Genomic DNA, 13,625 nt, shown 5'->3' on the forward strand with positions numbered 1-13,625 from the left:
ACAGATCCATCAAAATATCCTGTCAGATTATCAGCTCCCAATGTCCCGTAGGCAATGCACCCAAGGAGGGAGTCAGAACCAAGTTACTGTCAGTGCTCAGAGGATAAGAGATGGCTCCAACAGCTTCGGAGTCGAGTCCAACACCCCGGAGACTGAGTTGATGCTTTGGCTCCACGAGTCCTCCATCTCTGAGGTACTTCATGCCAGACAACTCAAAGAAAATTTTAGACTTAAAGAAACAACGATCTTCAAATCTGAGAAAGACTCCTCCAATGATTTTGGATCCGATGGCTCTGAAACTGAAGGATGGGTTGGAGAAGGAGATATTAAAGGTAGAGTGGAACTATGAAGGCTCACAGGACCTGACAGAGTTGGAGCTGAAAGAATCTGAGTCCTAAGGAGCTTCCTCCTCATCCTATCCACATCTGCTTCGGACAGACTCCTGGAGGATTGAAGAGAGGAAGCCACAGAAGAAGGGCTAGAATGTCTTCTAGGTGACTGTTCAAGGAAAGGAGATGGTAATCTAGATGGGGTAGGCTCTGAAAGTAAAGGTGGAGTATGAGTCCAAGGGGATCTTTTGACACTTGGTTCTGGATCCGAAACAGTCAGATCCAACTTTTTCAAAAGTTTAGCTGGTGGTTCTGATGAAGGAGCTGAAATCAATGCTAAAGTAGAAGAATGATCAGGGGATCTTTTGTGCGAATCCTTAGCACCAGTATTGCCCTTCTTGTCCTGATTTTTAGGGGTTTGAGCCCCAGCAACTGGAGTAGAGTGTTTGGAAGGGATAAGACCCCTAAGTATAAGTTTATTATTTCTATCAATCAAGACTCGGGAGTTGAAGCCTTTACAAATTTCACAGTCTACGTCTAAGGTATTTGGGACCTAGACAGTGCACACATTCTATGTGGGTATTCGACTTCAGAATCTTATGCCCATAAGCCACACATTTTTTGCAACTGGATGGTTCAGCTGACATATTGAAAGGTTGAAGGAAAATTCATCAAACAATTCACTGTAAGAGAAAAACAAAAGGATAGAAAGGACTTTTTTAACAAGGAAATAAGGAAATAAAGCAAAGAAGGGAAATAATTGACAAAAATGGTAATAAATGGTACTATGATCACTACAGAAAGGGAAAGTGAAGACTACCAATGGTGGTATTAATAAGTACTGAAGGAGTATGAGAAAAAGGCCTAATATATACATTTTTCAAGGGTAAAAGGGGAAAGAGAAATAACTTTAAAGAAAAAAAGGAATAACTGAAATTAAACTCACTTTAAGCTAAAAACTATCGATTAAACAATACCCAAAACTCAAGAGCTCATAACCTACATCTGTTTGCAATGGAGGCAAATGAGATCTGAGGCATGACAGGTTTGTGAGGCATTATGGGTAAAGGGAGGAGTTTGAGAGTTCAATAATTCTACAATGTGGAAGAAGCAGCAGAGTCGGATCAGAACCCAACAGCTGAAGAATGAATGAAAATGGACAACATCAGATACAAGCTTTTCATTAAAAAGGTAAGAAAAAAGCTTTTATTTGAATTCTACTTAAATAATTTAGTTGCACTTATAGTGACTCTGTGCGTTGATACTGCTTTTGTACTTTCCCGCTTTTTTCCATGTTTTTGCCAAATAAGTTGTCTGTTTATATATTTTTGTAGTTTGTTCTGGGACCTTAGTCTTGTAACTTCATTTGCAGATGTGGGAAAAGTGTGAATTATTGCAAGATTTTAGCTTAGCTTAGCATTGTTTCTACATTATACTACACTTCTATCTCCATAAGTAGAATTGCTTGTAAAATGCTATCCATATGTATTTTGAGCTCTGCCTGGTGCATATTCTTATAGTTTCATTCACAGCTGTGACAGAACTGTGAACTATTGCCATATTTGAGCCTCATTTAGTCATATATTACTACATTTTCCATAAACAGTGTTGTTGTCAAATATCTGCACAGTCCAGTGCCTTAGACTGTATTGGATTGCAGTAGTGGCAGTATTGAAAATTCTGCTTCAGGATTTGTGCTTCAGTACTTTTACAGCTGTTTACATTCCAGATTTGCTGCTAGAGTCTTACATTCTGCTTACCATTTACATGCTTAAAGTTGTATTCCAGTGCCTTTCTGCTTTCTTTGCTGCTGTGTTACCCTGTTCTTTGTGTCTGCCCTAGCCCCTTCCTTGCCTCCACTGTAAAATTCTAACCTACCTTGGGTCCTTGACCTGTAGCTCAGAGTCATAGAACTAAGAGAATGGTGACTTGTTATAGGTTTTAAAGTCACAGATCTCCAATATTGGCTTTATTTGATTGGATCCATCTCTAGCTAGTCTGCTTCTTGCAGCTTGAATTAGAATTTTTCCACACCCTTCCAACGTTTTCTGTTGTGGTTTTAAAAGTCTGTGTCTCTGACTGCTGCCCCTTATGGTAATCTGACTTCCAGAGTCTCACCCTCCTCTCTTTCATTGATATTTGTCAGTAGTTTAAGCTATTTAAATACTTTTTCCACTCATTATTTTCCATAGAGCCATAATACTGAGTGCTCACCCAGCAAACCAGTATTGCTCATGAGTAAACCTCCCTTACTACAGATTGTCTCCTGCTCATTTTCCTAGAGCTTCTATCTGCTTGACATCCATGCCACACTCTGAGAGGGTCCTGAATTAAACCTTGTTCCATCCTTGGCAGAGAAGAAATTTATTATATTCTTTTGCACTTCAGTTATCTGTATCAGTAGTGTGTTTTGGCTTTATTTTTGCTTTCTTTGTTGATTTTCCACTTAAAATCATTTTAAAAATCCCCAGTATTGTACTGACTGCCCTGATCTGAACTTTTAAGAAGTTTTCCAGGAGATATGAATGTGTAATTTACTACTTTGCATCTGTTGCTGGAACTTAATTGTTCCATTCCTGCACTTTTGGCCCAGCAAGACTACCCTTTCACTTTGCTGTGTAAAGGGAAACTAGTTTATGCAGTGAGGGACAAGCACTGACACATGTGCAAAGGAGTAGTTTTTCCCATTACTACTCTTCACTCCTGCAACAACTTACTTACTATCTAAACAGGGCCCAAAACCATGGACATGAACTTTCCAGCTATCTCTGTAGCCAGCTTGGTGGATATGGGCATTCTGAGGCAATGTAGCAATTGCCTTATGTTTTCTGATAACCAGTCTATTCTTAAATAAACTGATAAGTTATGTGAAAGACGGATTTACACAATGTCACTGGAGGAAAAGTTCTCACATACAAGCAAACATTATACCAACCAAGTTGTCAGAAATGTACACAGTACACGCACCACACACAGTATGGATCAGACAAAGAGGCTTGTGCTCTAGCTCTTAAAAGTAATCTTCCTAAACATCAAAGACCTCCCAGACATTTGACCTACAACAGACATCCTCAGCAGCCCCAAAAGCTATATAACAAAACAACATCTGCACTGTATGGAGCCACTTCTTCAAAGCCCATGCGGCAGGCCACAACACAGCCCAATATTTTAGTCATAGAAGACTCTGTTGTGAGATGCAAAGATGTTGTACTCACCAGGGTGAATAAGGAGAAAGTCACAGTCAGTTGTCTATCTGGGGCTAGAATTTACCAGATCACACATGCACTCAGGTTACTGGACCACAGCTACCAGTATGACTTTAATCATAGTCAATGTGGGTGTAAATGACCTGAGACATACCTCCCTGAACTATATGAAGAGAGACATTATGGAACTCTCTGAATATGTATCCCAGGCAGGTATGAGCCTAGCACTGTGCAGTAGTCTACTTTCATCATGATGATGCCACAACATGAACAGAAGATGACTGACTTCAATGACTGACTTGGCTTCTGGTGTTATTCCAAGGGTGTACAATATTTGTCAGCATGAAAGAATATGGTCGACACACTACATTATTTTGCCAATGATGGTCTGCACTTGACTCCTCTGGGACATTCTCCTCCCCCACAATGCCAAACTGACAGATTTTCCAAATTAGTAAACTAAACCCAAGGGACTCTAAAGGTGTTATTGCTCAATGGCAGGAATCTAAACAATAAACTTGACTCCCTCCAAGCTCTCCTCACACTGGAGACTGCAGACATCTCTGTAGTTACAGAAACATGGTTTAAAGCCAAGGAGAGCACCCTGGCAATGAAAAGCTTAGCTTTCCACATATTTAAGTCAGCTACTGTACAGGCAGGGAGGAAAAGTTAGAGGTGTCTCAATTTACATTAATAAGGTCACCACAAAGATGATTAAACAGGATGGCGAGCTTGAACTTGTCCATGTCCAAATTACCATAGGCAAAGTCCCGAACCATATTCTTTCTAGCTATAGGTCCCCCTCTATGACTCATGAAACTTGTGATGTTGACCACTGTTACCAATATGTGATGTTCCCATGCTGGGCCAGTAATCAAGGATCCTGAATCCTCACCAGTGACACTGGATAGGGATGTGCACTTGGAACACAAATGGATACACTCAGTATTTCCAGATGCATACCTTTGTGCATCAAGTACAATTTCCCTTAAGAGCACACAGGGAACACACTCAGCCCATGGTCTGGATTTCTCTACATCTGTCTCCATCCAGGTCTACAATAAGACCCCCCACTGATACAGCTGTAGGGTTAGGTCTTCAGCCAGGTGTCCAAACCAAGTCCTTCAGCACCCTCTCTGTGAAACCAGTGCTTCATGTCCCTGCTCCAAGCAGCTGACACACACACTCTAAGATATAATTTTCACACACACACACACACACACACACACACACACACACACACACACACCTTGAAAAGGCTAGTTTAGATTTACCTGCTGTGCCCCCTTCTCTCCAGAGTATAAGGTAGTTATCACTGCCACCAGACAGTCCAAAATCAGCTACTCTTAAGGCCCTTAACAAGGGGTGTCCAATTATACTTTGTAGCATGTATACCAATACAAATGGTAGTAGTTGACCAAAACGGCTAGGCCTTCTGGTGTGGCACACATGGTGTCACCAAATAAATACTCTCAAAGGTTAAGTACTTTCTACAAGGAACAGCCACAATAAAAGTTTTAAATATATTTAATAACAAATAATGAAAGAGCATGAAAATACTGAATGTATATTCACAGTAAACCACAGAGTTCAAACCACAGGAAATATTGAAAAGAACATTGATGGGCAGGCCCAGACAAATAAAAAAATATATTTAAACTAAGCTTCACTATATTCCTGACTAGTCTGAAAGAATTATCTTTCCCTAGTTAAGTTACTTACTACCGACCACAAGGCAAGATGCTGTAGGTGAGGATCTTTCTAGTCAGCTTCCCCAAAACAGAATACTCAATACTCTGAGACTTCTATTTGCAATATCTAAAATATAATTTCAAAGAGGGCTGGCAGAATGACCTCATCTGGTCACCTGACTGTAGGTTCTCACAGTATTCCCCTTTGATGCTGAGTCAGGAATTTAGCATAGATGGCTACAATACACATCCACATGTTTATGGCAGTGCTTGGAGCTTCCCTTCTTTTTACTGAGCTAATGAAGAAAGACTTTTTCCCAGATCTAGCGTCTCCGGTCCTATTCAGCACTGTGGGTGCTGTCTCAATGGTAACAGCTTAGTTACATTTCCGTTATTTTTCTTAAAGCAAGCTAGCTGGTTAACCATTGCTGCCCCAGTATCCTCTATTAAAACATCTATGTACATTTCTTTTCATTTCAGCAGGGTGCACGGTTGATACATTTTAACACAAGCAAAAATCACAATTGCATTTTCAGCACAAGTATCTGTATAAATCAGTTTGATATACAAATGACATTCAGTTCTAATACATTTGTAACACAAGCATCTTGTATAAATCAGTTTGATATTCAAAGGACGTATCTTTCTTTACAGAACTCCAGCTGGCTATGCTGGCACTTGCCCATATCATCACAAAACCCATAACTCATACTGTACCAGAAACACTTACCATTCAACCCAATACCGTATTCATGGGCAACTTTAACTAACCCCACTATAAAATGGGAATCATACATGACCCCAGAATTGCAGAAACATAAATTCCTGGATTTTGTAAACACTAACACCCTGGACCAGATAGTCAATACCCCCACTAGGGGAACAAACATACCTGACCTGGTCCTCACAAACATGGGAGAATGCCCCCCCCCCCAGAAACGTACTCTCTGATAAGGCTGGACCACGAAGCTGCCTCCTTTGAAATAAAAATAAAACATGTGACCACAGCTAATCCTGTAGCATTTAGGAACTATTCTAAGACAAACTTCTTATTATTAAGTCACAACCTGACAAAATTTCAAGCCTTCCAAAACCCTGAGAACACAGTTGTCTATGTAGAGTTGTTCACAAATACTGTATACAATCATGTTAATAAATGCTTAGAGACAGTTGTGCCTACCAGAAATAAGCACAAAACTAACTACAAAAAAAGCCAACCTGATGGAATCCAAACATCAATAGGATGTAACAAAAAAAGCAAGAAAGTCACAACAAAATTCAAGAAAAACAGCACCCAGCAGAATAAAAACTCTGTCATGAATATAAGCAAACAATTCAGAAGACAAATCAGGTCTACCAAATTTAATTTTGAGAGAAAAATAGCCTACCAGGTCAAGGACAACCACAAGGCTTTCTTTAACTATGTAACCTCAAAGTCTGTAAACAACAATATGCAGAGCTAAATGTGAATGGATCCATTTGTACAGAATTGGAAGCTATGACAACTCTATTGGATGGCAAATTCAGCTCCAATTTCACCCCCCTTTCCTGGTCATTGTTCAAGAAATCCCATTGAACATAACCACCTCAACCACCACTACAGTACAGGTCCCAAATGCACTCTCCAAGGCCAAGAATACTGTATCGACGAACCCCAATAATATTCCAGGATGCCTCCTGTATAGCATGAAACGTGGCCTTTTAGATCCACTGGAATCACTATTTAACCACAGCCTCCAGTCAGTTTTCATGCCATGCGAATACAGAACTGCAACAGTCATCCCTTTGCATAAAGGCAGGCCTTCTACAGACCTTGAAAACTACATACCCATTAATCCTACTAATCGCATATGCAAAGCCATGGAAAGAATTATCATGGAAATGATTAATAACAGTGAGAACCTCCAGACATTAGATCCAACCCAGTTCGGTTTTGTCAAGGCATGATCATATCTACTCAGTCTGGTAGACTTCTCCAAGAAGGTCACCAAGACAATGCAAGAGGGCAAAACAGTGCACAATGCCTACCTTGATCTGTCCAAAGCATATGATAAAATATCCTACTTGAGCATTGTAAACAAACTCACTGAATTAGGTATAAGCCCCTATGCTACACGGTGGATTGTCAACTGGCTCTCAGATATGACTCAGGAAGCTAAAATGTGGAGTCCACCTGCAACAAAGATGCCAGACAATAGTAGAGTCCTTCAGGGTTCAGTGCTGGGTCATCTCCTTTTTGGTATCTACTTCTCAGAAATGAAGGCCAACAACAAGGGCCTATGGCTGATCAAGTCTGCAGATGATTGCAAACTGTGGGCAGTCACAGAATCCCCCCAGACACTAATATCCTCCAGGAAGGGCTAATAAAGATAAATGACTAGTGCCAAAGACATGGTTTAAAACTCATTGCCAATAAATTCATAAGAGTACCCATTGGAAAATCAGCTGTCTCAGAAAACTATCTCACTCATAACACACCCCTAAGGGAATGCCTAGTAGTCAGAGATTTGGGGGCATATGTGTACAGTAACATGATATTCGACCAACATGTGCCTAAGATAGTAAGGAAATCATTTTATGTTGCTCAACTTATAAGCAATAGCATCTAGGTCCAAGTAAGTCATCATTCTATTGTACTCAGCCCTCATTAGACCCATCAGTGAGTACAATGCTCCCTTCAGTATATACCTGACCAGGCATAAGCAACAACTGGAGTATTCACAGATGTTCATCACAAAAAGAATACAAGGCATTTACAACATGTCCTATGTCACGTCAAAGCCCTGTCTCTATACTCTGTCTCCTACTGACTGTTGAGGGGTGATCTATGTCTGTCATACAAGGCTTCACAGGATCGCACTCTGATGGACCTCTTGCATATCTGCAAAACAAACAGCATCAGAACTATTTGATCCAAGAACTTAAACATTGCTTGTGACATAAATAGGACGGTTTACTATCAAAATGCCAAGTGCAGATGTTCTGCAAATGGAATATCAGATGACTGATGGTCGATTGCCTTGCTGGTGAGCATCAGTAGTTCATATCAGTGAATGCCACTGTGCATTCGGTGATAAGAAGTCAATCTAAGGGCTACACATCTTAGTACAGTGTGGCTTGGGACATTCATCCCTTTCCTCACTGTAGTGCGATCTCAGAGTTGGAATATATAGTTAGCAGGGGGTGTGGGGGTGCAGGGGGGCTTGCCTCCCTGCGAAGACGTGATGTAATTTTTGCACTGTATCTTTTTGTGCTCGACATTAACATTGACTCTGTAGTTGTCAGGTATATGAGTCGATGTTGTAAGCAGACTTTATTTTCCATTTGCGCATTCTGTTCGTGTTTCTGACTAGGAATTCATTTGTTTTGTGACATTTTGATAGTAAATCAAATAGGACATATTGGAGAGACAGGTATGTGTCTCGGAGAATACCACTTTTCTGGAGCAGGCTTCACCTCCATGTGAAGCAGAGTTTTTCCCTGACCCTAGTCAAGCATAACCTGGACCAGCGGATGGGAAATCAGACATTGTCCCCTGGTCTGTTGCCTATGTCGCTAATGAACAGAGGCAACCTGTAAATGTATGATCACACATGCCTTAGCTTTCACATACCCCTAAAAATAGCCTCCAGGGAACCAAAGTTTTTGGATTCCTTTGGAATGCATGACCAGGCTTAAAAAGGACACTTTGATCATTAGCCTAGTATATACCTATGAACCTAAATAAAAAAAAAATGACACAGAGCTTAACTTATCAGAAAGAAACTTGCTTGAGGTATTTCTGTAATATTGATAAAGGAAAAATTGTGACAAAGGAGCAAACCTAGGCAGAATAGCGTCATGCACATAAACAGGCTGAAAACTATTACAGCTAGTTAGATAGGTCCAATAAAAAGACGTTCCATAAAAGTCCAAAAAAAGTTTATTCTGGATACAAAGCAGGTAAGCACTTTCACCAACAGGCTTCCTCAGACCATTAACAAAAAATGCAACTATTACTTCTCCTTATATATCCTATTAATTATGTAAATAATCAATGACATCATTGCCTACATTAAAATATGCTTTAAAAGAGAAATGTAACTCAAACAAATATAAAAAAAACATTTCTTACATAACATATCAAAATACTGAATAACAACAATTTGTACTAGAAATTCATGTATAAGGAAAATACAAAATTAAATAGCAAACAATTATTTATCTCACAACTAACTTCCTATTCTTCAGAACCAGTCTAAGAGAGATTTTGTCATTCAGAGCTGGGCTAATATGTGCCTTAAGTCTGATGATCCATCTCATCTTGATTCTTTCAGTATAATTTCTAATATCTCCTCCCCTCATACTGGGAATATTAACTTGAAGGGCCATAAACTTAAATGTATGTAAACTATCCGTTTCAAGAACATGCTTGGACAATGCACTGGTACTAGATTTAATGCGTATTTGATATAAATGTTTTCTTATCCTGTCCCCAAGCCTTCTGTCAGTTTTACCGACATAGAAGGCAGGACAGGAAGTGCACCTAGCAAGGTACACTACATGTTCAGTGTTACAGTTAGCTTCCACACCAAATATAAAGCATTGAGAAGTGACCAGATGAACAAACATGTTATTTTCAAAAATGAAATTGCAGAAGTTACAACTATTACATGGGGATGTGCATTTAAATTCAAAATCAATACTATCAGATTCAAAAATCCTAGGGTGACACAAAATCTTATGTAAATTCTTCTTATTCCTAAATAAAAATTGAGGATTGTCACCTACTACCTATTTAATGCATGGATGAACAGTCAAGACCCCCCAATGTCTGTGAATAAGATCTTTAACATTCCCAACATCATGTGTAAAAAATAGAGGGAATTTCTGAACAGGATGCTCAGTACTAGTAGTTGGCATTAGTCCTTGTCTCGTTCGATATGTATTAGTGCCCATATCAGAAAAATATGGACAAGCTACATCAATCCCATTATGTTCAATTTCTTGGGTCCCATAAGAGATTTCATCGGATTTGTATGACCTAGCTATTAATCTTTCTTTTTTAAGTCCATCAATTCCTTTTCATAGCCCTCTTGTGTGGGATTAAGCCTAGATGCCCTAATAGCTTGTCCCTTAATGATGTTTTTAAAAACATACTTAGGATGCATACTACCCCTATGTAACAATGTGTTCTTATAACAAGATTTCCTCTGGACACCCGTATTCAATTTACCACTGCTTAACCTCTCTATAAATACATCTAAGAAAGTAATCCTAGATGTTGATTCTGCCATGGTAAATTTCAAGTAATGTGTGAGAGAATTAACTTCTTCAAAAAAAGTGTACAGTTCTCTGTTACTGCCTGTCCACAGAAAAAAGATATTGTCCACAAAACGTTTGTAGAAAATGACATATCCCTGGAACCTAGGTAGAACAAACAGAATCTCTTTCTCCCAATGAGCCATAACTAAGTTGGTGTAGCTGTTGGCACAAGATGTCATAGCCACGCCATGTTTCTGGATGTACAAATTCTCATGGAACAAACTTTTTGGATTCCTTTGGAATGCATGACCAGGCTTAAAAAGGACACTTTGATCATTAGCCTAGTATATACCTATGAACCTAAATAAAAAAATGACAGAGCTCAACTTATCAGAAAGAAACTTGCCTGAGATATTTCTGTAATATTCCTTCTGTTATGAAATTCTTGTGTATGATCAACACTCTAAGTACATGTACCATGTCAGCATAATCGCAAGGTTTGTTTACAAATCTGATCAGAAAAAAGGGTATTTTGCAGTGGGATAAGTACTTATTTAGACAGAAAAGGCAGAAACATACATTGTGAGGAGAATGGTATCTGAAAGCTCTGGATATAAAAACAGTAAAATACAAACAATACAATGATATGTAGATCAATGTGTGCTTTATTGTATTTTCCAATATCACAGTGTGCACTACATTTAAAACACAGTTGAGAGTGGTAAGGCACTCATGTTTTCTATTACTTGATGATCAATTTATTCATGAATAGTTTGTCTTCATAATAAATGTAACTAATGAATATAAAGATTTAGCAAGCCCTGACTGCAACTCTGGTGACCTGAGTTCATTTAATGGCGAGAACACATGCTAGAGCTGACCAAAGTTGCTGTGGAAGAAGAGGAGTGAAGGGGTGGAGCCTATAACCTCTGTCTGGGGAATAGGTGGGAAACATATCTATGGCATAGGGTTTAGGTGTTTGCATAGGAATTTTGTGTTGGCATAACACTAAAGCTGTTTATCAATTCTCATCTTTGGGGTGTATGACTAGACTTTAAAAAGCCCTCTGGTGTAGTTAGCAGAGTAATTATCCATAAACCTATGATCCTAAGTGCACCAACTTTCTCAGTGGAGACTAGATAAAAATGCATGATATGATGTTTTAGATCGTGGTGGGATCATCTGCAGGATTAAATCCCCACAGATGTGACTGGCAGTCCCATGGTACACTCACTGCATACTTGGTGGGAAGAATGCTCACTGGGTATACATGGGGTGTTTAGGCTATAAAGAAAAAGCCTTCATCCCCATGTGGATGATGGCACTGTTGTTGGTTCATTTGGTCTTCACTCCTAAGGGCTCTCACATAAGGGGGACAAACAGACCAAATAAGCAGCCAAGGAGGAGGTTTGATGGTTGGGAGGAGGGCAGAGCTAAGAAAAAAAAAAATAATGCCTATAAAGATTTGGTAAGGTACTTACCAACCATTGCACTTTTCTTGTGTGCATAGATAAGGGCCATGAGAGAACACAAAGAAACATCAGGGTTCCTTCTGACAGACTCCAGCTCTCTGATAGCTTCTTGTGTTCGATCTACACATTTTCAAAATAAGAAAGTTTCCAAAGTTAGTATCATGTTCCTATAGAAAGTAATATATATTTGTAGAAAGTAAATACAGTTTAGTACATATCAGACTTAAAGCACAGTTGTGTGAGGAAACTCATCATAACACTAGATTTTTACAGAATATAATCAAGGCTGAAGTAAACTATAATTTGATTAGAAAGACTCCCAAAGGTGCTTGTCAGCCTTCTGGCTACATGTTTGGGTAATACAACTTGAAAAGGGCCTAAAGGATGCAATCTCATAATGTGGCCATTACTGAGGGTAAACCAGGTACAAAACTGTGCATCATGGACCTCAGCCTTTTCAATATTTTTGTGCCCAAAAGGAACTAACAGAACAACTGCATAAACAAATGCTCCAATGACCAGCTGAATAAATCTTATAATAAAAATATGAGAAGTACATGAAGCACCTTAAAAACTACTCAAATAGCCTCCAAATGAGTGAAACAAAAAGTAAACATAAAAATCACTCTGATGGAACAAAAAGAAAAAGAGAACTCCACTAAGACAAGCAAAAAGAAATTTAATAGCACAAAAAAGATTAAGTGCTTTCGACCTTTCACAGAGGCCTTCCTCAGAATGAAAAGTCCCAATGTATAAAAAACTAATATACTCATATTAAAAAAATCCACTAATCAAGAAAATCAATCAATTAAAAACAAGCTCTTAAAAGAACATTAAAAGAAATTATGTACTCAACATAACGTTCCATCTGAGCAGTTGTACTTCATTTGTCTTCAACCTGTGGGTTACGGATCCGTATCGGATCCAAGCCAGCAACTTTTACTAGCATCAGCTCAGAGCTCCAAACTCCTCCCCTTACCCATAATACACCTCCACTGCCTTTCATCCCCAGATCGAGTTTGCTGAACTTTATACTGAGAACCCGACCTGAAAGATTGACTTGTGACATATACTGCAGCCCGTAGGCTGATCATATGCCAAGGTCCGGGGAAGGAGGGACGGATGGTTGAAGACAAATGAAGTACAACTACTCAGATGGAATACTATGGTGAGTATATAACTTCTTTATCTGAAGTAGTTTACTTCATTTTGTCTTCAACCTGTGGGATAGAGTCCCCAGCTACTAAAACACCTGGGAAGCCCTCATGGAAGGATATTCTGGAGCACTGCGGAACCAAAGGATGCTCTCCTTCTGGAAGTCAAATCCAATTTGTAATGAGAAATAAACGTATGAGATGAGGACCAAGTAGCTGCAGAACAAATATCATCCAAAGGCACTCTAGACCAAAAGGCGGCCGACATAGCCATGGACCTAGTGGAATGAGCTTTCCCCTGACCTGGAGGAGACATGCCTCTGTCCTTATAGACCTGCAGGATGCATGAAGAAATCCATCTGGCTATAGTGACCTTGGAGATAGGTTTCCCCAAAAAGGGTTTATAGAAGGATACAAACAATTGATCAGATTTATGGAAATGTTTTGTCCTGTGTAAATAGAATCATAACTGTCTATGAACATCCAACATGTGGAGCTTGTATTCCATCTTGTTAGTAAAATTAGGAAA

The 13,625-nt window shown here is 39.3% G+C and overlaps 1 protein-coding gene across 1 annotated transcript in view; it reads right to left on the minus strand.

Moving 5' to 3' along the window:
- LOC122798197 (tetratricopeptide repeat protein 21B-like) overlaps positions 1 to 13,625 on the minus strand; it is a 1,733,894-nt gene that overhangs the window by 1,546,321 nt on the left and 173,948 nt on the right. The window contains exon 3 of the mRNA XM_044066946.1: positions 11,952 to 12,062. Within this exon, the coding sequence (XP_043922881.1) occupies positions 11,952 to 12,062 (111 nt within the window). The remainder of the gene's footprint in view (positions 1 to 11,951; positions 12,063 to 13,625) is intronic.

The sequence above is a fragment of the Protopterus annectens genome, chromosome 3.part1, assembly GCF_019279795.1.
Source record: "Protopterus annectens isolate FY-2018-M chromosome 3.part1, PAN1.0, whole genome shotgun sequence".
NCBI classification, from domain to species: Eukaryota; Metazoa; Chordata; order Ceratodontiformes; family Protopteridae; genus Protopterus; species Protopterus annectens.